Here is a 22,110-nt window from a genome sequence, read left to right as displayed (position 1 = left end):
CCTGGCCAAAGGCACAGGCCCAGGCTGCAGGCTTGATCCCCAGTGTGGGGCGTGCAGGATGCAGTCGATCAATGATTCTCTATCATTGATGTTTCTATCTCTCTCTCCCTCTCCCTTCCTCTCTGAAATCAATATAAATAAATAAATAAATAAATAAATAAATAAATAAATAAAGACAAACAGCCCAGATGCCTTTTTTTTCACATTTAATCAACAGAAAAGAAAGAAAACCAGTCAGAAAGAAAGCTCAGGAACTGGGGGCTGAGGGAGCAGGGGAGGGGGGAGGGGGAGGGCAAATGGGCTCAGACTTAGTGTGGACTGTGGGGGCAGGGCCTCATGATCCTGCGGTCCCTCAGATACAAGCGTCCACGGGAGAGGAGAGAGGACGGAGTCAGAGCGAACTTGGTGGGCGCACACCTGCTCCAGGGAGTGGGGCTTACGCAGGGAGGTAGCACGCTGTTCGGAGAGGGACGGAGGCAGGAGAGGGGCCCAGCCCTGCCCCCGGGGATTCACTAGAGGTGAGGGTGCCAGAGAGCATCAACCCTGGAGAGTCACCCCAATGTGCCACCTGCCAACTCCCCAGCAATGCGCCCAGCTCCCCCGACCCCATCTTTTGGTCAGAGGTTAACCAGGGGCCTGGCAAAGGACACCCCATTTCCCTCCCACTCCCAGTCCCCCGGGGCTGAGGGGGAGGGCGATGGAAGAGTTGAATTCAGGATAAAAAGAAGGCTGACGAAAGGGAAAAGAGGAGTATAAAGATGACTGCATAGTGGATGCAGAGCTATGCAAATGAGATGGGAGCAGGCTTGACCTGGACATCTCATTTGCACATCTTATGCAAATGCAATGAGATCCCTAATATAATAAATATATTTCTAACTTTGTAATAAATATTCTGTTTCTTCTCCCTCCCCTTCCCCAGGAAACGGGCACACAGTGGTTCAGGGGCCAGCTCGGGCTGAGGCTGCAGCGAACACTGACTGACATTCAGAAGGAGCGGGGAGCACGGGGGGCTGGGGGATCCCCCGGCAAGGACAGGCTCACCCCAGGAAGGACCGCAGAGAAGGATGAGGGATGAGATGCCTGGGGAAAGTGAGGACAGCATTCTTTTCTCAAAAAGGATTCTCACCCTGGCTAGTAGGACTCAGTTGGCTGGAGCATCAACTCGTACACCAAAAGGTTGTGGGTTCGATTCCTGATCAGGGCACACACCCAGGTTGCCGGTTCATTCACCAGTTGGGGCACATGGGAAGACGACCAATCGATGTTTTTCTCTCTCTCTCTCTCTCTCTCTCTCTCTCTCTCTCTCTCTCTCGCTCTCTCTCCCTTCCTTTCTCTAAAAAAAAAAAAAAGGGGGGGTGTGTTCCTATTTTACACAGTTGCCCTCACAGGACAGGAGAGTGGCACTCGGGGTCAGGGGACAATAGAAGAACTGGAGGAAGACATCCGGGCGGGACAAGGCTCTAGAATCTAGGGAAAGTGTCTCCTAAGACCTGGGAGCTGATGGGAAACCCTGGAACGGGGACCCAGAGAGTGACCTCCAAAGCGTCTCCTCTCCAAAACCCAGTCCTGACACACACAGTGCCGGTGGCGGAAACCCAGACCAGGGGTCGCATGTGGACGGACACGGCACAGAAAGAGTCTGGACGCCACCCCCTGGCACTGGGCGGTGAGGAGCCGGTCAGGACACGATACTCGCGGCCCAGGGCTCACAGCTCCCCTCCGCAGCCTCCCTGAGCCCCCCGACAGTCCTGACACGTGGGCCTGGCCAGAGCAAAGACCCCGATGGACAGTGGTCAGGAACGGGGAGCCCCGGTGCGTCCACCACGGGCCCCGGGCAGCCGGCTCCTAGGGTCAGGGCGCGGCCTCCCACGGCCCCTGACCTGGTGGAGCCTGCTGCCCCTGCCGGCCTGCCGGGCGCATGGGGGAGGTCTGCGGAGAGACTTCGGCAGTGAAAAGCTGTGGGCGAGGGAACCACAGGGCAGTGTCCGTGGGGGGCCTCTGCCTCGTTCCAGGGAGTGGAGAGCCGCCCTGCTCCGGCGGTGACACCCGGCTCCTGCTTTGGCTCCTGCGGCCTTCGGGATGGCACCAGGGTGGCCCCACTGCCCAGGCCCGCCTGGCTGCCCTGGGCGGCTGCCCCTCCCCTGGCCACAGGGGAAAAGCCTAAGGCCTGCTCTGAGGAGAGGGGTGAGGGGGGGAGCTCGGGAGTAGGGTGATGTGGCCAGTCCAGAGGAGAGAAGCTGACTGCAGAGCGGTGGCAGGGGCCGCGCACCTCCTGACCACATGGTCCCCAAGCAGCTCTCCCCGCCTCTGGTCTGACACGGTCCCGGGCACCGCGTGGGCCTCCGGGAGGAACATCTGGTGGCCGATGGGCATCAGGAGGGGGCAGCACCTGGGCACAGAGGTGCCCCACGAACACCCACCTCCCTGGCAGTGCGAGCCTCCGCGCCGAAGCCAGACCCGGGGCCGCGAGGAGCCGCTCCCCGGGGGCCGGAGCGAAGGACCGTGGCTGAGGGGCGTGGCTGGGGAGGGGATGGGCCCGGGTGTCTGGGTCGCAGCCCGGAGGGGACAAGGTCCAGTCTGGCAGGCTCAGTACACCCAGCTGACGGGCACCCACTGGGGCTCCGTCCGAAGCTTCTCCATGGCGGCCTGCAGCTCGCGGAAGGTCCTCTCCAGGTTGCAGTTGACCAGGCTGAGGTCGAAGTAGTGCCCGTAGCCCCTCTGGATGCGGCTGCTCTCCTCCACGGTCCGCCTCAGGTCCGCCTCCTGCCAACACAGGGGAGCCCCCGCCGGTCAGTGTCCCCCGTCACCCCCATCGTCCCCCGTCTGCAGCCTGCCTGCCCCACGGAGACCCCACCCCAAAGGCCGACCTCGGTGGGTGCAGGCTCCCTGGCGAGGAGCCCCTCCCTACATGTCCCAAGGTCCTCTCCTGCAACCAGGGACAGACAGACAGGTAAAAGGAAGGAAGGAAATAGCCCCTAGTAAGAGCCACACATGGCACTAACATCTCTCCAACTCACAGAATTTCCACTCCAGCTCTGCAAGGCAGGGCTCATCAGTCCCCATTTACAACAGAGAAAACGGAGGCGCCAAGAGTTCACGCAATCAGCAGCCAGTGGCTCCACAGAGCCTGCATGACTCCCAAGCCAATGCTGCCTCCAGTCTGATCAGGCAGCCCGAGGGGCACTTGTCAGACCTGGTACTGGTGCAACCCCCACCCCAGACCCAGCCCAAGCTGGTCAGCAGGGGCAGGGGTGAGAAGGGACTTGAACGCTGCCTTAAATAGCGGAGATGGGGGCGCTGGGGCTGGCCCAGCAGGTCCCAGCAGCATCAGTCTTCGGTGTTTGTGGCCAGGGTGGCAGGCCCAGCCCAAACTGCCTCTCCAAGGCCTGAGCAATGCTGATGGGGACCCTGAGTGGCAGTACCAGGTATGGCCAGCAGAGGGACTCCTGCGCAAGGAGTTCTGCAAACCCCATCCCTCTTGGGGAACAGGCTGATCCAAGAGGGGTGGAGGTGAGGGGGGGGTGTGCCCTGGAGTCCTGCAATACCTGACTTGAAGCCTCTCCTCCCAGCACTGCCGCCTCCCCAAGGCTAACTCATCCCCCTAGCAGCCCTCCAGCCTGTTTTCCTCCCTCCCTTCAGCCTTTCCCAGAATCCCCCTGCTTCTGCCCACAGAATCCCACCGGCCCTCGGGGCTCCCTTTGGTCAGCACTGTCCCCACAGCATGGGTGGAGCAGGGAGCCTGGCAGAAGCTTCTGCCCCTCTGGCTAGCTGTGCCCCTGACTCCATGGGAACGCAGGCACTTCCTTCCCCGCTCAGACTTCCGCTTCCACACTGTAAGGTGGGAACGTCGCATCCTCCTTCACCGATACCTGGGGAGGACGGTGCCTCTCCCCGTCCTCCACACCCCTGCCCCCTCCCCCTGCACCTCAGAGCCCCTCACCGTGAGCTGCTTGGTAGACACCCCACTTTCCAGTGCGGCCCGGTTCATGGCCCGAAGGGTCTCGTAGTCGGGGGCCTCGATGAACACCACGTAAGGGACAAACTCGGCTGTTCTCAGCACCTTCACCGCCTGCAGGAGAGAAGGGAACCTGTGGGGTGGTGGGGCTGGAGACGGGTCCCTGGGAATGAGTGAGACATCAGTCCTGGGGGAGCATGTTAGAGGACCAGCTGGCAAGCAGCTGGGGAAGGGGTAACTGAGGAGACCAGAGGAGTAGGGGGCTTGGAGGCTGAGAGAGAGGGGGAGAGGGGGCTTGGTCCCTAGCAGCAGTGGAGGGGGGCTTGGGAGATAAGTGCCGGGAATACGGGGAGGGGCGCGGGGGAATCAGAGTACCCGGGGGGATACTGGGCAGACGGGGGAAAGCAGGCCGGCAGTACCTGGGGGTTGACGTCCAGCACGCACACCTTGCCGGCGGCCACCACGCCCCGGATGGAGTCGATGCGCGTGCCGTACAGGTTGCCCTCGTACTCGCCGTGTTCCAGGTAGCGCCCCGCACGGATGTCAGCCTCCATCTCCGCGCGGGACACGAAGCTGTAGCCCTGGCCTTCCCGCTCCGAGTCTTTGGGCCGCCTGGATGTGTCTGCAGGGAGGCGGGACCGAGCGGGCACCGCCTCAGACACACACATACACACACACACACACACACACACACACGTGTTCTGCGCCTCCCACACACCGTGCCCTCGCCCTCACCGCTGGCACACACACACACAGGCTCTTTAGACATCCATATTGAGAGAAGCCAGCCCGGGGCTCACAGAGGGGGAGCAGAGGCCCCGAGAGGACCATGTGGAACCGTAAAGCAAGGCCAAGCTGGCCTGGCTCTTGCCCCCCAAAAAGCAGGAGCTTTCACCCCAACTGGTTCTGTCACCGAGAGGCTCCGCCTTCGCTGAGGCCACACACAGCTCATGGCCCCGTTTCACATCAGGGCCCCGCTGGGCTTTTAAGCAAGTGAGACGTGAGAAAAGGCAAGGCTAGTCCAGCCCATCTGGCCACAGGCTCAAGGGACAGCTCCCCCAAACACCCCAGCCTGCAGTTCCCCCAGCAGCCCCTAGAGGGCGCGCGCCCCACACCTCACACCCAAAGCGCTACTCCACGAGGTGCCCATGCATGTGCCCATTCCGTGCGCCCCGTCCTGGCCTGGGGGGGGGGGGGGCACTCCCACTTCCGACCCCCACCCAGCAGGCCCCGCTCCCACTCACAGGGCACCGTGGTGCCGTAGCGGTCCGGGTCCCACATGATGAGCTTGTTCTTGAGGCTGCGCCGCCCCACGCCCTGAGCCCCGATCAGCACCAGGGTTTTCCGGCGGAAAGGGGGCATGCGGGCCACCTCCTCGTAGATGAGCAGCTCGTGGCGGTCAAACTCTGCGCACAGGGAGGTGGCGCTGCTCACGGGGCAGAGAGGGCGGGGCGGGGCGGGGCTCTCAGGGGCAGCAGGAAGGAACTGGGCAGGATCGAAGGACAGGCCTGGCGGCGGCAGAGCCAGGGGAGCTACCCACAAGGCATGGGTGGGGGCAGAGAGGGGAGGAGCCATGTGCGAGGAGGACGGGGGAGGGCGCCCACAATACCCACCTGCATTCTTGGTGGTCAGGTACATCATTCGTTTCTTCTTCTTCCCTGAAAGGCTGCCGCACAGGGTCCCTGGCCGCAGAGAGAGGGGCGAGTGAGGCCGGGCCGGGTGCAGGCAGGTCCCAGAGGAGGACAGGGGCTCCTACCTGAGTTGGGCGTCAGCTCCAGGTCCCGTCTGACGAAGGCTTTGCGCTTCTCCTCCAGCAGCTGGCTGGGGATGAGCCCGGCGCTGCCTCCTTCCACGTGGCAGGCCTACAACGGACAGGGCCACCGCGCGCCTGAGTGAGGGGCGCCTCCCACACCCTCCCCGACCCCCTCACCCGCCCGAGAGGCTGCGCGGGCGCCCGCGGCTCACCTGCCACCAGTTGGCGTCGTCCTGGTTGACGATCTGGAGCAGGTGCCCGGCGCTGAAGCGCAGGCCGGCCTCCTTGCAGGGGATGAGGCTGTCGCGGGCCGGGTCGTAGTCGAAGTGGCATTTCACAAACACCTGGGCCCGGGGTCAGGGAGGGGTCAGGGGAAGGAGCAGGGAAGGCTGGAGGGGATGGGCCCTCTCCCATCCCCCACCCCACCGTCCCCACCTCTCATGGGGGATGAGAGGGGTCAAAGCGTCCACCCTCTTCCCCCCTTCCCCCACACAGACAAGAGAGGCCCTGGTACTGCCCCTTTAACAAAGGCGTGATGCCCCCAGGCCCGCCTGGCCCGCCTCCCTGGTACCAGCCTCCCTCTGCATCGAGAACAAAAGGCCTCAATCAGAAGGATGGGAGATCCGCTCAGGCCTGGGGCCCGGGCCCCACCTTCTGAGGAGGAGGAGGAGGAGGAGGAGGAGGAGGAGGAGGAGGAGGCAGGATCCCCACGGAAGGGACAGAGACCCTAACACCTAAGGCAGGATCCCTCCATCCTCTCCCCTCTGCCCCTGGGAGGCAGCGGCTCTGGCAGGCTGCTACAGGGCCAACAGGGGAAGCGGGCGAAGCAGCCAGATCTCCACAACCCACCCCAGAGAGGTGGCGGGATAGGGCGCCTGGCAGTCCGACTCTGCACACCCACACGGACACACGGGCACGCAGACAGCCGGACACCGGGCACGCACTTGTACACTTGGGCACCGCAGGCCTTGACTGCACGCACACCCCCCGCACGCGCACGTGAGCACCCAAGACGAGGGCAGATGCCCGTGGGTGCCTGGGTCGCTTGCCTCCCCAGCCGCAGAGCACACCCCCTAGCTTGCTTTTCAACCCCGGGTTGCAGCGTGGCTCCCCCCCCCCCCAGGCCTGTGACCCTGACAGGGAGGCTCGGCTCCCCCCGGGGCCTTGCGCTGGCGGGCACCTCGGTGGAGGGACTCACCTGGCGGGGCAGGTGGGGCTCCTGGTAGCTGGGCAGGATCTTGAGGATGACGCTGCCGCTGGCGCTGCGCAGGAGCTCCTGCAGCGCCCGGGGGTCGCTGCCCACCGGCTGCCCGTTCACCTCCTTGATGATGTCGCCCACGTGCAGCAGGCCTTGCTGGGCCACCATGCCCCCGTGCAGGATGCGTGCGATCACCAGCTCGCCCCCCTCCACGCGGAATGTCACGCCCTGGGGGACGGGGGGTGGGTGAGATGAGCCCCAACTGCTCACGTCAGAATCTCCTGATGGAGACTAGAAGGTTCCAGGACCCCCGTCTAGATGTCCAGGACCCCCGTTTCCATCCCCACCCTCCCTCGTCACCCTCGCAGACTTCTCCTCTTCCATCCTCGGCCCAAACGCTTCCCTTACAGGAGCCCTAACGGGGCAGAACGAAGAGGGCTCTGGCACATGCACGTATGCAGCCCATATGCAGTCTGCGACCCCCTGGGTCTGCATGGGCAGGTCCCTGGGCAGAGCTGATGCTTCCATCATTTCAGCCCTCTCCAGGCTGGACTGGACCCCTGCTGGTGCTCTCAGTGCCCCCACCCGGACCCACAGCTGGCCCCGCCCGGCTCCCTCACCAGGTGCTCTCCAGCCGTCTTGCGGATGCCCACCATGCGCACAGCGTCGGGGGGCACCGGCTGGTTGCTGAACGTGGGGTCCAGGCCGGGACTGGGGGGCGGCGTCTCATAGGTCTTTGAGGCAACAGAGTCGTGGGTCTCCAGGAGGGACTGGGGAGGTAGGTGGTGGGGAGAGAAGGGACCATGGGCCAGTGCCCTGCAGCCCCTTCCTGCCCCACCTCCCGCTCCCTGCCGGCACGCCCCCCCCCCCCGCCGTGGCCCCCCCAGCTGCACCCAGCCGGGAGGAGACCTGGAAGTGCGGCTCCTGGAGGATGCGGGCCAGCTCGGCGGCCGTGCTGCTCTGCTCGGCCAGCTGCGCCAGGTCCCGCAGGATCTCCTGCACCAGCTCCAGGTTGTTGTCCCGCACGGCCTCCAGCTTCGTCTCCTCCAGCCTCTCGTGGGCCTGGGGGTGACGGTGGGACAGGTCAGACCTGACGCTTCCCCAAGAACCCTGGTACCAAACAGGGCCCCCCCTGACCCCCCCAGGCCTCTCCTCATCCCCAAATCCTGATTTTAGACCCTTACATAAAAGGTAGAGCACTGTATACACTCTTTGATCCCTTGGGGTTTTTGTTCAATTGGTTTGGTTTGTGTTTTTAACTTATTGTGCTCTGGAAATCACTCTATGTGGAGATTTTCCATTATTATTATTTTTTTTTAATTACTTCACTTGACTTATTGTATGTTTGGAGTATCACAATTTATTCAATCAGTTCCCCAGGTTGTTCCAATGTTTTACTATTCTATATAACAGCGGTCACCAACCAGTGTCCACGAGCCACCACTGGTCTGTGAGGTCCAAAAGGTTGGCAACTGCTGCTATCTACCCTGTTTCTCCGAAAATAAGACAGTGTCTTATATTAATTTTTGCTCCCAAAGATGCGCTAGGTCTTATTTTCAGGGGATGTCTTATTTTTCCATGAAGAAGAATACGGTGCACACTAATTGTTAAGTGAAAATAAAGGAAATTTATTACCTGTATACGGTACGGTAGCACAGTAGTTGTCAACACAAACCAGACAAACTGTGAATCCTACAGTATCAAGAATTTACTCATTTATTCAATGACAATCATGTCATCATCTTCTGGAACATCATCATAACAATCCAATTCCTGAATTTCCTGGTGAATTTCTTGAGACTCCATTTCTTTCAGAATCAGTGGACCAAATCTCTTATGTTTAGCCTAGGGGGGCCTTATTTTCAGGGGGATGCCTTATAGTTTACTCAGAAGGAAACCTGTAAGTAGGTCTTATTTTCAGAGGATGTCTTATTTTCGGGGAAACACGGTAATAAAAGGCTAATATGCAAATCGACAGAATGGTAGAACGACCAGTCACTATGATGCACACTGACCACTAGGGGACAGACGCTTAACTCAGGAGCTGCCCCATGGTGGTCAGTACCCCCGACAGGGGGAGCACTACTCAGCCAGAAGCAGGGCTCAGGGCTGGCGAGTGCAGCGGTGGTGGCGGGAGCCTCTCTGAGGCAGCGCTAAGGAGCAGCAAGCCCAGCGTCTGGCTGAGCGGCACTCCCACAGGGGGAGCAGGCCTAAGCGAGCAGTCAGACATCCTCCAAGGAGTCCCGGACTGCGAGAGGGCACAGGCCAGGCTAAGAGAACCCTCCTCCTCCTCCCAGTGCATGAATGTCATGCACCAGGCCTCTAGTAACAAAGCTACAGTGACTAACGCTGGCATAGCTGTTCTAACTCTGTGGAGAAGCTCTTCCGTGTAAATACCTAGACGCCTTGCTGGGTCAAGCAGTAAGTACACACGTGGTCCTGACAAACTCCCCTTTATGGGGCTTGGGCTGCTTTGCCCTCCCACTGGCACTGGCTGAGAGACTTTCCGAAGATTGCCACCAGAGTGCTAACGATAGAGCCTGCACTGGAACCCACAGATGCCAGCTCCTGCCCCAGAACCATAAGCCAACTGCCGATTCTTTGAAAGTTATTCCGTCCTCTCTCCCACTCCAACCAACCTCTCTGATGTTGGCAGAAGACCCTTAGGATCATAATTAAGAGTTCAATAACTGAAAGAAGTCCCAGAGACTGGAGTGCCAGAAGGAAACATCACTCACTCTTCAAGCTGGATGTGACCATGTGATTTGCTTTGGCCAATGGAACATTAGCAAATGTGATATGAGCAGAAGCTTGTAAAGTGCTTGGGATTTGGAGCTTGTCCTCCTTTGCTGCTGAGTCCACCATATGAAGAAACCGGGGCCACCCTCCCAGAGGATGGGAGGCCTTGCCATCCCAGCTGCCACAGCCTCCCCAGCTGACCAGGCAGGCATGTGAGGCCATCTTAGAGCACCCAACCCCAACTCAGCAAGCCCATACCAGAAAAGCCACCAGCTGATGCACACAATCATGAGAAACAGGGCACTATGCATTGGGGCTGTTTGTTTCGCAGCAAAGGCTAACTGATACACGGAGTCTCCTCACCACAGTAGCCTCTGCTTGTTGTGTCTGCTAGTCAGTGACCCCCGTGGACCCTCATTCTTCTAGGGCCATGTCTTGCTTTGCCGTCTCTCTCAGCCTGGCCTGACCACAGGAGTAGGGTCCTCCCTGTGAATTCTGGCTAAGTCTACATTATAACAACTCTTCATGATTTAAAAAGCACCTCCACATCCATGACCTCCCCCACCATGCCTCTGACAGGTCAGCATCATTATCCTCACTTCTCAGAACAAATAACTGGAGCAGAGACGTTGTCAGGTATATTAACGTCATAGCCAACCAGCAAATCTTCCCACTCCAAACTCTGTTCTTTTTCCTTCACCTCATGGGGTGGCCTCCCAGCTGGCAGGCGCCCCTCCTGGTAACCGTGTGCCTGAACTTCTGAATGTCGCCCACATTGGACTCTTCACCTTAGCCTTGCCTGCTGTGGAAACACCTGCTGCTGGCCCCATGTCAGCCCTCCCAGGTGCCAGCCACCTGCCAGCCACCTGCTGTCTGCAGCCAAGCCTCCCGATTTATCACCTTTCTGCCAGTTTGACTTCCCTCCAGAGCGTTTACCTCTGGGTTTGCCCCTCAGGCCCTGCCCCTCCCTGGTCCCAGCTCTAACTAATCCCTGGTCCCAGCCTGGCCTCTCCCACACTCTCTGCATCCCCAGAGAGAAAAGACAAGCCCAAGTCCTCAAGGGTAAGATAAAAAGGTTAATAGCCACCACATGCAATTCCACTCGACTCCATTCCAAAGGGTTTCTGGGCCACTTTGCCAGAGCCAAGCTATTTTTAAAAAATATATTGTATTGATTTTTTTACAGAGAGGAAGGGAGAAGGATAGAGAGTTAGAAACATCGATGAGAGAGAGTCATCGATCAGCTGCCTCCTGCACACTACCTACTGGGTATATGCCTGCAACCAAGGTACATGCCCTTGACCAGAATCGAACCTGGGACCCTTGAGTCTGTAGGCTGACACTCTATCCACTGAGCCAAACTGGCCAGGGCAGGAGAACCAAGCTTTTACAGCTGGATCTTTGATAAAAGTACTTTGTCTATTAGATTAGAAATGTACTGCTACATACAGAATAATTACAATTGGTAACAAGGAGTAAAGTAGGTCCCACCCTAACCGGATTGGCTCAGTGGATAGAACGTTGGCCTGTGAACTGAAAGGTCCCAGGTTTGATTCCGGTCAAGGGCATGTACCATGGTTGCAGGCACATTCCCAGTAGGGTGTGTGCAGGAGGCAGCTGATTGATGTTTCTAACTCTCTATCCCTCTCCCTTCCTCTCTGTAAAAAATCAATAAAAATATATATTAAGAAGAAGAAGAAGAAGAAGAAGAAGAAGAAGAAGAAGAAGAAGAAGAAGGAGGAGGAGGAGGAGGAGGAGGAGGAGGAGGAGGAGGAGGAGGAGGAGGAGAAGATCCCGTTATCCAAAGGAAGTCACATGGTCAAGCCCGGATTGAAGAGTAGAGACAGCCCTTTGGTGGGAGAAGTGGAGAAGTTGCATTGCAAAGGGCCACGCCGCAGGAGATGGGAAGGATTTTCCTGAGCTCAGGCAGGAGAAGGGGGTTTATTTACAGCCTGATCCGGCACACGGGCAACCTCTCCGTCAGGCTGCACTGGGAGGCCCCAGGAGATGACAGCCTTGGGCTCTATCGGGAGAAGAACACTGCCATAGCCCTGTACATGGTGAGCACACAATCGATCGTGTTTGTTGAATAGATGATAGAGGACTGAGTGACTGAAGGATGACAGGGCCAGCCAGCCAACAAGCCCATCATCGGAGAGCTGTCAAACAGATTAGACAAAGCCCCAGAGAAGAATGGGACTGAGCGGGGTCATGCTTTGGAGGGCACTGGCTAGAGTCCCTGAGATTCTAACCCTGAGATTCTTTCACCCTGAGGGACTCGCCTTGGTTCATCGGCAGTCTCACTGTCAAAGCTATTTGATGAGTCTCTCTCAGCCTTTCTCTTCCCCTCCCCTTCTCTCCCTGCCTTCCACTCTCTTTGAAAAGCAATGGAAAAGGTATCCTCAAGTGAGGATTAAGAAAAACATTAAAAAATAAAATAAAAAACACATATAAAGGGGAATTTATATCTAAATAGCTATCTAGGCAAGCTATGAATTCAGGATTATGATATCATTAACATCAAGTCAGTCCTGCTCCCCGGCTTTGATGAGTTCCCACGCTAACCCCTTTAGTGATTAGTTGAACCTTTCCTTCCAAATTCCTCCTATTTTCCTGCCCGATCCCTGATCCCGAATTCCCAGCAGACGTCCGGCCCACCTCCGCTGGAAAATCCGAGCAATCGCACAGGATTCCTTGCAACTCCCAGCTTCGCCCCAACACAGCATTGGCACCGTTCTCGCCTTCCCTCCTCCTCCTCAGGAGAGGGCTCCTTCTTCACCTGCCCCTCCCCTCACCGGTGCTGCTTCTCTATCTAAGGCCGCACCAGCCCCACACTTGCCCTCTCAGAATCCAGGGTGCCTTGCTACCCTCCACCCCACACCTTCCATAGCCAACACCAATACAGCCAATTTACTTCCTAAATATCTCACCCTCCCTCCCTCACGCCCTGTCACCAGAGGTCTGGTTCAGAGCCATCCTCCCACCTCGGTCTCTCCAACTCCATGTGGCTGCCAGAGGGATCTCCTAAAATGTCCACATCCCATCATCAGCCCCCCCCCCCTTCCCCACCCCCCCCCCCCGCCCGCAGCTTAAAACATGAAAGACTCCATCCATGTTACTCACAGGACATCACAGGGCAATGTCCAAGCACCCGGCACAGCCCCCAGTGCCCTCCACCACCGGCCAGCATCTCCGAGGCTCACACCCCTCTCCCACCTGAACCTCCAGCCTCACACCAGTCCCCTGTGTACTCACTCCCCACTCTTCTCACCTCTGCTTCAGCCTAAGCTCTCCCCATGGCCCAGGATGCCCTCCCCTCCCTCCTCATTCTTCCAGACGCAGCTCCAGTGGCCCTTCCTCCAGGAAGCCTCCCCTGCCCACCCCGGGCTGAGGCAGGCATCTGCCCTTTATGCTCCAAAGTGCCTTCTGCACCTGCTGGTCACAGCTGTGACCCAGTTGTTCAGTAACTCCCCGGGTTAGTGAGTCTTTTACCCGCCTGAGGCATGGCAGGTGACCACGGAAAAATGTCTGCACAAAATAAAATGCCCAATGACAGGGACATAGGCAGGATGACCTCTTGGAGATCCCACACAGGCATGCTCCCCGCCCGCCCCCCACCCCCACCATAGTTCCACAAGCTGGCGGACACCTAACAAGCTCCCACATGGGCATGCCCCATGCTCACCAGCCAGGCCCGGCACAGCTCCCCTTCCTACAGTCACTCAGATATCATCTGGGCATGGATGGTCCCATACACCCCTCTCCAGGGGCCTCTTGTGCCACGTGCCCCATTCCCAGGCCCGTATGTCTAACATCCCATCCCCCGCCGTACCCCCCCCCCCCCAGACCCGGTGCCCGTGTACCTGCCTCCAGGAGCACTATACCTTGGCCAGCGATCTTACTATGGGGCTTTCCATAATGCCGCGGAGGAAGATCAGGTCCAGTTCTGCGGCCCCCGTGGCGTTGGGGAGGGATCCCAAGTTGTCCAGGACTTGCTGCATGGCTGCGGGGGGAGGGGGAGGCAGTGAGACACACGGGTGCCAGCGAGGCACAAGAGACCAAAACACGCAGCAACAACCCCACCTCACGGAAGACAGCCCCTCCCCAGAAGGCAGCACTTCCCTCCCTGCCAGGCCCGGGAATGCCGGGGTGGGGCCCTCGGGGGGCGTGGCCTTGGCCTGTTCTGCAGGTCTTGGGTAATGCCAGCCTGGGCAGGTGGGAGGCCCCAGGCAGGAGGAAGTAGACTCCACTCCGATGTGGGAGGAGCGATGTGGGAGGAGCGGGAAAGGGCCGCAGGCGTCAGGTTCCAGGTTCTGCCCCGCAGCAGAGAACCACAGGCTCCGCACTCAAACTCCGAATGGGCGGAAGCCCCGGGACTCAGCCACCGGCCCCTGAAGGGCTCCGGAGGGAGAAACAGTGCTTAGGTCTTGTTCCTGAGAACAGGCAGCCGTGCAGGAAGCCAGGGCCCACCGTTATCTAGTGCAAACCCTGCCACTAATTCAGTGTGATGCTGCATAACTCACTGTTTCCCACTGGTCTAAGTCTTTCCCTCCTATAGAACGGGTGGGTGGGATTAGATGGTGTCTATAAGCCCTTCAGCTTTGATCATCACCTAATATGCAAAGTGTCCCCTCAGGAGTTCGACCCACCGGGAGTTCGATCGCTCGCTATATGACGTGCGCTGAGCACCAGGGAGTGGCATGGAATGAAGGAAGGCCCCTGGCCGGCTGCCTCTACGGACCCTACCCATGCATGAATTGTGTTCACTGGGCCTCTAGTGATCTATAATCATCCAGAAATTAATATAGAGCCTAGGAAGCCAAAGCCAAGGCCCAGAACATTGGCAGGAGGTGGGAAAACAGGCCTGGGGTGGCTGTGGGCACCCAAGGGCAGAAGTCAGACCAAGTCATCCCCGGGATCAGCAAACCCTCAGCCTGGGGAAGGACATAGCCGAGGACATGCGAACACCTGATGCTGGGCCCCAGCAGCCGCTGAGGTCTGAGGTAGGTGTGGCCATCACCCACCAGCAGAGGAGGGAGATGCCAGCTGTGGCAGGTCCTGGGGGAGGAAGGGAGAGCAGAGTGTGCCCAGCTGGGGGCCAGAGATGGGCAGGGGGTATTATTAATCTGCCACCCACACCTACATCCGCATAACAGCTCCCAAGCCATGGGGGAGGAAGGGTGGATACAGCCCCTCTTACTGCTCTTGTCAATGCCCCCTCCTCCAGGACGAAATGGGGATGAGGAGGAGGAGGAGGCGCTGAAACTGGAGCGGGCGGACATGGTTCACGGGCTCCTGGACTCCCATCCTCTTCCCCCTCCCTCACCCCACCTTTTCCAGAAACAACATCCTCGAATGTCCTTCAGACCGGTCCTGCCCAGGCCTGGGCTTGCCCTTGGTCAGAGACCTGTAAGACCCCTAGTGGGCTCAGAAAGATGCCAGGGCATGGACCCTTCCCACTCTGCAGGGCACCCCGGGGTCCACCCGCCACAGCTATCCTCACCCACAGACTCCCCAGCCTGCCAACCCCGAGGAAGGACTGAGCCAGGGAGTTGGCGCCCTCTGCCCAGGCCAGCCCTCCGGAGGGTTGGTGCCCCCAGACCCTGAGGCTCCCAGAAGCTCGTACCTGGGACACCCTCTCCAGATGCCCGCAAACCCTGTAGGGCCAGCTTTCCCCTCGGCCTCCGGACCCTCCTTCCTACCTTTCCTTCGGAGGTCGGCTTCCTCAGAGGACCCCAGGGATATGACCTCCAGGGAGGCCCCGCTGCCGGGGCTGCCGGCCATAGCGGCCCCCACCCCAGTCCCGGACCCAAGAGCAGCCTGCACTCTGGCTGGACGCCCCCCGGCTCAGCACCGGCCAGTGGGGGGAGGGGGGGAGGGGGGGGCGGCGGCTGAAAGAGAGGGGCGGGGGCGCAGGAAACCCAAGGGGCCTGGGGACTTGGCCCCACCTTGTTCCTGCCCTCGCTTCTGAAGATCTGTCCTCCAATACACACCCAGGCCACCTCCTCCCCCTGCCCTCCGACCTCTACTCTGTGTCCCCTCTCCAGGCCGTTTCCTTTACAATAATAACCCCTCAGAACCAAAGGAAGCGCCTCCCCCACCCCCAACGACTCAGTCCTCCGCCTTTACCAGCCATTGGGGGTGAGGGGGTGAGAGGGTGACTGGGAGGAAAAGGAGGGGGGTGAGAGGTGGCACCACTGTGGCTGGGAAGGATACCTTAAGCCCTCTGACCCCACATCTCAGCTGTAGCTTCTCCGGGACCCCCATCTCCCATTAATTCCTCCCCTTGAGTAAGAGGTGACTGCCTGGTGGCCAACTCAGGCATCTCGAAACTAAGGAAGGGGAAAGGTGAGGGAGCACTCTTGCAGCAGGGACAAAGGCAGTAGAAGGGAGGGAGTTAGCATTGACCCCAGCCCAGCGCTTCCATTACTCTCAAACCCTGTGCCCATGAGGCCGCCACCAGGTGCTGCTCCTGCCACCAGATCTACATTCCCTGAGGAGTGGCAGCAGCTTGCATTGCACCCCTGGTTGCCATGGCAATGGGAGGGCTTACACACCAGGAGGTTAACCCTGGGATGCAAGACAGATTTAAAGGGACAGCTGCATCTGAATTCAGCCTACATCCCCTCTGGAGTCCAAGAAAGAAAGGAATCGGGTAAAGGAAAAAGAAAGGAGAAGGCTGCCAGTCTGGAGACTCCAGGGACAAGTTCTCTCAACATTTCTCAGCCTGTGCTCTCACCTCCATATCGCCCAAGCCATCCCTAGCCCTCGGGGGAAGGGCCACTCCACCTCCGAGAAGCAGAGTTGGGGGTCTCTCTGCAAGAGGAATGCACCCATACCATGCCCCCTCCACCACGACGATGACCATCGTGACCCAAGGGGAGGGGAGGGAGAAGGACCTTGCTAGCTTCACCCTCTGCAGAGCCCAAGGCTGGGATCTCTCCTGAAAGGAAGAGGCAAGTGGGAGGGTAAACCTGACCTCAGAGGCAGGGGCACAGTTGTCTGTCAGGCCTGTGGGAAGTGTAATGGCCACCAAGAAAGGAGAGGCAGAACCACCATTAGATCTTTTAGGGCAGAAGCTAGTCCTGGGCACAGAGGCTGCCTGCAGGAAGGGCTGAGAGACTCATAGCCTTTAAGTCCCACATCACCTCTTTACAGAGGATGAAACATGGGCTTCTGCTCTTCTTTAGGTTTGGGAAGGCGGGAGCAGCCCAGGGAAGCTGGGAGGCCCCAGGAGTCCTCAGAGGAAATAAGCCCCATAGCCGCACCCCTGGGCTCACTCCCTGCCCTGTCCCCCACTCCCCCAACCATGCCCCCTCCACTGGCCTGCAGCAGGGAAGCTGAATTGGTGGGCCTCTTCCTCCCTCCTCACCCCTGCCAGGCACTGTTAATGGGTTTACTGGGCAGCCCCGGATTGAGAGGCCTCTGATCACAGGCTCAGGGACGGGCTTAATTAACCCATAAGCAGCTTACAGTGGGGCCCAGGCATGCCAGCGCAGGGAGGGGCAGGGCCAGGGCGCCCAGCAGGCTGCACAGGGAGAAGAAGCACTGAGCCTCCGAGGCTGCAGAGGCTGGGAACATTGGTGCAACCCCCACCCACCCACCCCCACCCCCGCAGGAAGGAGAGCCCTCTCCTGGGGACACAGTATCACCGTTCAGGTCCTGGCCCACTCACAGCAGTCTCTACTTTCCCAGTGCAGATTCTCAGAGGAGGGCAACCGTCATTTTAACGCAATTAGGAGCCTGGGGCATCTTGCAGAGGCAGCTGCAAGGCCTCCAGCAAGAGCTACAGGGGAGGGAGGCACTGGGCCACGAGGAAGACAGACTGATCAGAGCAGTGTAGAGTTGTTAGGGCCGTCAGCCTCAGGCACAGGGAACTTCACGATGGTCCCTCACTGCACTGAAGGGGCCATGAACCCCAGGGTGGAACACAGACTGTGTGCAGAGAAGCGCTTGTCCGTCATGAAGGCCATGGCTGTCGTCAGGTTCTCAAAGGGATCCAGGACCAATGATCTGGTCCCATCACTGCACCTTACAGATGGGAAACCTAGTCCCAAAAAGGAGGGACTGACTCAAGGTGACAGGTGAGTGAGGTAGTAATTCGGAGTGCAGCATAATGATTGTGACGGTTCCTAACAGTAACTCTCCTTCTCTGACACAGCTTTGGGGGCTCCCATCAATCTCTTTTTTTTTTAATATTTATTTTATTGATTTTTCACAGAAAGGAAGGGAGAGGGATAGAGAGCTAGAAACGTCGATGAGAAACATCGACCAGCTGCCTCCTGCACACCCCCTACCAGGGATGTGCCCGCAACCAACGTACATGCCCTTGATCAGAATAGAACCTGGGACCGTCCAGTCCACAGACTGACACTCTACCACTGAGCCAAACCGATTTCAGCCCATCAACCTCTTTACGGAACAGGAAACGGGCTCTGAGAGGGTAAGCAGCTTGCTCCTGAGGCTTCCTCGCTGGTCCAGGTGGCCCATTTCCTTGCCCTAAGCTGGTGGGCACCACATCATGGACTTCTCATCCCTGGGCGGGGCTTCGGTTGCCCCTCTACCTCAGCCGCCGTCCAAGGCCCAGCTCCTAGGGGGTCACTTCCTCACCAGCCAGGTCCCATGCCCCCGCCGTAGTCCTCCAGCAATAGTGAGGGAGCGTCATCTTCGGAGCATTCATACCCCTGCCCTCCCAGGAAGTGTGTGAAGCTCTGTGTCTGGCACTACCCTGGGGAGGTGTGGGAGGGCCATGGAGTTGCCTGAATGGCTGACGGAGTGGCTGGGTGGAGAGTGGTGTTCCTACAGGGACCGGTGGGCGTGCCTGGTAGCTGCTCCCCGCCCTGCCTGCCTCAGAACCACTGATACTAACTGACTTTCGCCCCCTTTCTTACCAGTCTCAGAGTTGGTGGCAGCGACCGGCATGGTGAGGTCGGCAAAGGTTCCAAAACGTCTCTCCTAGAGGAGGGAAAAGGAGGATGAGAAAGGAATCCGGAAGGACCTCCCACTCGAGACCGGCCAACACGGTGAAGGAATGGTCCCAGAGTCCCGGGAGGCGGGAGGAGCAGACAGTTCATGCCCAGTTCTTCAAGGAGGAGGTGACAGGGGACCAGAGAGGTTAATGGATTTGCCCAGGGTCACAAAGCTAATGAAGAGAGCTTCAATGAAAACCCAGGTTTTGTGACTCAACAAAAAATTAAGCGTTTCTGCCCACCACCTGACCTTTCTATTTTTTAAAATCCTCACCCAAGGACTTATTTATTGATTTTAGAGAGAGGGGAAAGAAAAGAGGGAGAGAGAGAGAGAGTAAGTGACAGAGAGAGAGAGAGCCCTGAACCCACAACCTAGGTATGGCCCCTGACTGGGAATTGAAGCTGCAGCCTTTAGGTATACAGGACCATGCTCCAAACAGCTGAAGCCACACAAGTCAGAAGGCTGTCCTCGATTTTTTTTTTTTAAGAGGTGTTGGGTAAGAATACAGAATTTGAGTCAAAGGCAGGAGAGATGGGCGTCCAGACAGTAAGCTCCATGAAGTAAAAGCCGCATCTGTTTTATTTGGCCTCTGGATCTCAGGCCTAGCCCAGCGTAGACATCTGTCAGTCTGTCTGACAGAAACGATGATGTCTCACCTCCCTGAGGCCTCTCTGGGTTCCTCTTCCCCTTCTCCCCTTCCTAGCCCAGAGGGGGACCAGGAGAGCAGAGCAGGGGCTTTGGGCAGAACCAGGTGTAGAGTTTACAGCCCTAGTTCCCATTCCAGAGCCTCCCCAAGGTGGGGTTGGCTTCCCCGTTTTGGGGGGGAAATGGGGCGGGAGGGGTGGAGGAGGCCACCCACCACCCTTCCTCCCTTCGCCTTCCCGGTCTGTGCTGCTGAAGAAAACGCTAATTCCCAGTTGCCATGACAACAAAAGGCAGTGGCTCACAGCAGGGGTGGGGGAGCGGAGGGAGGAAGTGGCCGGCAGTGCCCACTTTAGGACTGAATGGCAGTGCCCAGGGAGAAGGGGAGCCACAGCTTCACCGCCCTCCCAAAGGAAGGATTCTTCCCGGAGAGAACGCTGCCTGGTTTTACTAAGAGCCTCTCCCATCCCCCTCCCACGCCTGAGCTGGTCACCTGAGCTCAGATGACAGGAACTACAAAGATGGCTGGACCACTCCCCTTCCTCCGGGCCTGCCCCCGAAGATGTGGAAGAACGCAACCTCCTGTCAGGCTGGCATCAGGCTGGCAGGAATGCTCAGGACCCACCGTGCCAGCCAGTGCCCCCAGTGCCAGCCCCGCTTTCCCTGTTCCTAGACGGCAGCAAGGAGGGCTCTATCTCTTCCTTCCCCATCCCAGGTCCTCACGACCTGGACCTGAAACCTCCTCGCGGCTGGCGCTGCTCTCCCTGGCAGCGGTGCTGACGGAGGAGGGCGGAGGGTGGGGAGTGGGGAGAGGCAGGGAGATTCTAGCCCCAGAAGTCTCGCCCAGCCTGCCTGGGTTTTCTCCCCGAGGAGCCGGTTCCCACGGCAGCGGCTCGCCTTGCCCCACCCCCACCCCGGCCCCGGAGAGGGCGGTCCGGCTGTGCCCACAGGAGAACAGCAGTGCCAGGCGAGCCGGCCTGGCTGCGGGCCGAGGACCGTCCCCCCACGCCCCGCATCTGGAACCCACACCGCGCAGCTCCCAAAAGCCAGGACCCGGGTGCCCCCTCACCCCTCCCTCCAGCCTATCCCCATGACCCCCAGGCGGCTGGCGATGCGGGCCCGCGGGGAAAGGAAGCGGTTCTCTCCCGCCTCACACCCACCCCTCCATCGATAACGGGCACAAAGAGGCGGGGAGAGGAGGGTCTGACCGAGGCGCTGACAGGTCGCGGGGAGGGTGCACAGCCTGCGGGATGGGGTGCTCGGGGCCGGTATGGGGTGCTCGGGGCCGGGATGGGGTGCTCGGCCTGCGGGATGGGGTGCTCGGGGCCGGGCGGGCTGCGCGCAGCCACAGCCGGAGCGCCCCCGCCCCCGTCCCGCGGCTGCAGCCCTAACACGCGGGGCGCTAGGACCCGGGGGTCGGGGGGCGTGTTTGGAGCCATCAAAGAAGGCTCTTTGCTCGGCGCCCGCGGGAGACCTAGGGATGAGGTCATTGAATGGCCGTCCCCAGCCCCGTCCTCATTCGCCCCTCCCTCCCCCTTAGCTGATCTAACTTTCTGACCCCTGGCTCCTGGTTCCTAACACCCATCCCCTTCCAACTCTCCAAGCTCTGACCCTGGCCCCTGACCCCGAACCACCCCCCCCCCCAAAAAAAAAAATCTGGGAGGAGGAAGAAGGAACGCGCCCCTTCCCCGGACCCTACTCCCAGAGGAGACTGAGATTGGGGTGTTAGCCTCCCAGGGGGGACCGGGGAGCCACGGAAACCCACGCCGCCGCTGCCTCGCGCCCCCACCCCCCGGAAGCGCTGGCAGCGCAGTTCTTACGTAATGCCAGGCTCCGAGGTCCCCCGAACCCGCGCGGCCCCCGGCCCCCGCACCGCTCACCAGCTCTGTGCCCGGGGTCACACTGGAGCCTTTTCCGCAGGGGTCGAGACTAGTGACCATGGGCAGCGGGGTTTGGCCTCTCTCGAGGGGGCACCCGAGAAGGAAGGGGGGACAGGGGGTTCAGAGGGAGGAGGCGAGCCCGGGGGCCGGGGCCCGGGGAGACTGGACCCAGAGGATAGAGGACTCCTGGGTGCAGAGGACACCGAGGCGGGTGCCGGCCCGGGGGTCGGGGGTCGCCTACCTGCGCGCACGGGGAGCCCCTGGCTCGGCGGCTCGGGCGCAGTCAGTCCGGCTCTGCGCGCTTCTTGCTGTCAGTCGCTACCCGGCTCTTAAAGCGGCAGGACCTCCTCTGCGCGAGGGGCGGAGACCGGGAGGGGAAGGTGGGGGCGCGGGACAACCCAGGGAAAGCGGTCTTCCCGAGCAGCTGGCGGGTGGGCCGGGAGGGGGCGGTGTGAGAGGCATCGCACAGCCCACGGCCCCCCGCATCCTGCCCGCCCAGGGAGGCACGAGCTGGGACCAGCACCACGAGTGTCCCCCGTCGCCCAGAGATCCCTTAGAAGCGCGATGATGAGTGAACGATCACTCCGCCCCTTTCCCTCGGTTTGGATCCGAGTTCCAGTGCCCAGCGCGCCTCCCTTTTCCTCATCGTCCTCCATTCCAGGTGAAAAAAGGAGTTTAGGAAGGCCTCCAAAGACAAGAGATCAAGCCCCCACCACCACCATCAAGGCCTCAGGCTCAGGGTCAATTTTTAAAGACTGGAAGGATAGATACCTGGACCCCTGACTCTCTGGAACAATTTGCAAAAAAAAGGGGGGGGGCGGGGAGGGCGTCTTAGCGAAGGGATTCGAGACCCTATTTTAATCCTGGACCAGAGAGCTGGTCCATACCCCTGTCTGAGGAATAGAGAAATAGGTAACCTGCTACCCTTCGTCAGAGGCCCCTAAATAAAGGGTTAAACCTGGTTGCCCGC

At 59.6% G+C, this 22,110-nt stretch overlaps 1 protein-coding gene across 10 annotated transcripts; it reads right to left on the bottom strand.

Annotated features, from left to right (window-relative positions):
* Nucleotides 1–1,339: 1,339 nt before the first annotated feature.
* Nucleotides 1,340–21,459, bottom strand: MPP2 (MAGUK p55 scaffold protein 2). Of its 10 annotated transcripts, none has more exons than XM_045586208.1 (13): nt 21,382–21,459; nt 18,540–18,603; nt 13,551–13,651; nt 7,819–7,971; nt 7,530–7,679; nt 6,910–7,137; nt 5,924–6,055; nt 5,715–5,820; nt 5,572–5,640; nt 5,203–5,364; nt 4,378–4,580; nt 3,944–4,072; nt 1,340–2,766 (listed from the first exon to the last, which is right to left on the bottom strand). In XM_045586208.1, exons 2-13 carry the CDS (start codon nt 18,568–18,570, stop codon nt 2,590–2,592), a joined length of 1,641 nt encoding a protein of 546 aa, XP_045442164.1. In that variant the 5' UTR covers nt 18,571–18,603; nt 21,382–21,459; the 3' UTR covers nt 1,340–2,589. The 10 variants fall into 10 exon arrangements, with proteins under 10 accessions (XP_045442164.1, XP_036307074.1, XP_036307069.1 ...); XM_036451181.2 differs by having other exon boundaries at nt 13,533–13,651; nt 21,382–21,458; XM_036451176.2 differs by lacking the exons at nt 18,540–18,603; nt 21,382–21,459 and adding exons at nt 14,617–14,706; nt 15,351–15,489 and having other exon boundaries at nt 13,533–13,651.
* Nucleotides 21,460–22,110: the final 651 nt, after the last annotated feature.

This window comes from Pipistrellus kuhlii, unplaced genomic scaffold (assembly GCF_014108245.1).
Source record: "Pipistrellus kuhlii isolate mPipKuh1 unplaced genomic scaffold, mPipKuh1.p scaffold_m20_p_22, whole genome shotgun sequence".
Lineage (NCBI taxonomy): Eukaryota > Metazoa > Chordata > Mammalia > Chiroptera > Vespertilionidae > Pipistrellus > Pipistrellus kuhlii.
Note: the sequence above shows the minus strand (reverse complement) of the source record. Positions and strands in the feature narration are given on the sequence as shown.

Bases quoted from the DNA above. Each gene is read 5' to 3' on its own strand.
- MPP2 (XM_036451176.2), bottom strand. From the start codon at position 15,432: ATGGCCGGCAGCCCCGGCAGCGGGGCCTCCCTGGAGGTCATATCCCTG. The intron at 5,821-5,923 runs GTGAGCCGCGGG...TGTCCGTTGTAG, and splicing joins ACGACGCCAACTGGTGGCAG to GCCTGCCACGTGGAAGGAGG. The intron at 2,767-3,943 runs GTGAGGGGCTCT...CTGTGTTGGCAG, and splicing joins TGTCTACCAAGCAGCTCACG to GAGGCGGACCTGAGGCGGAC.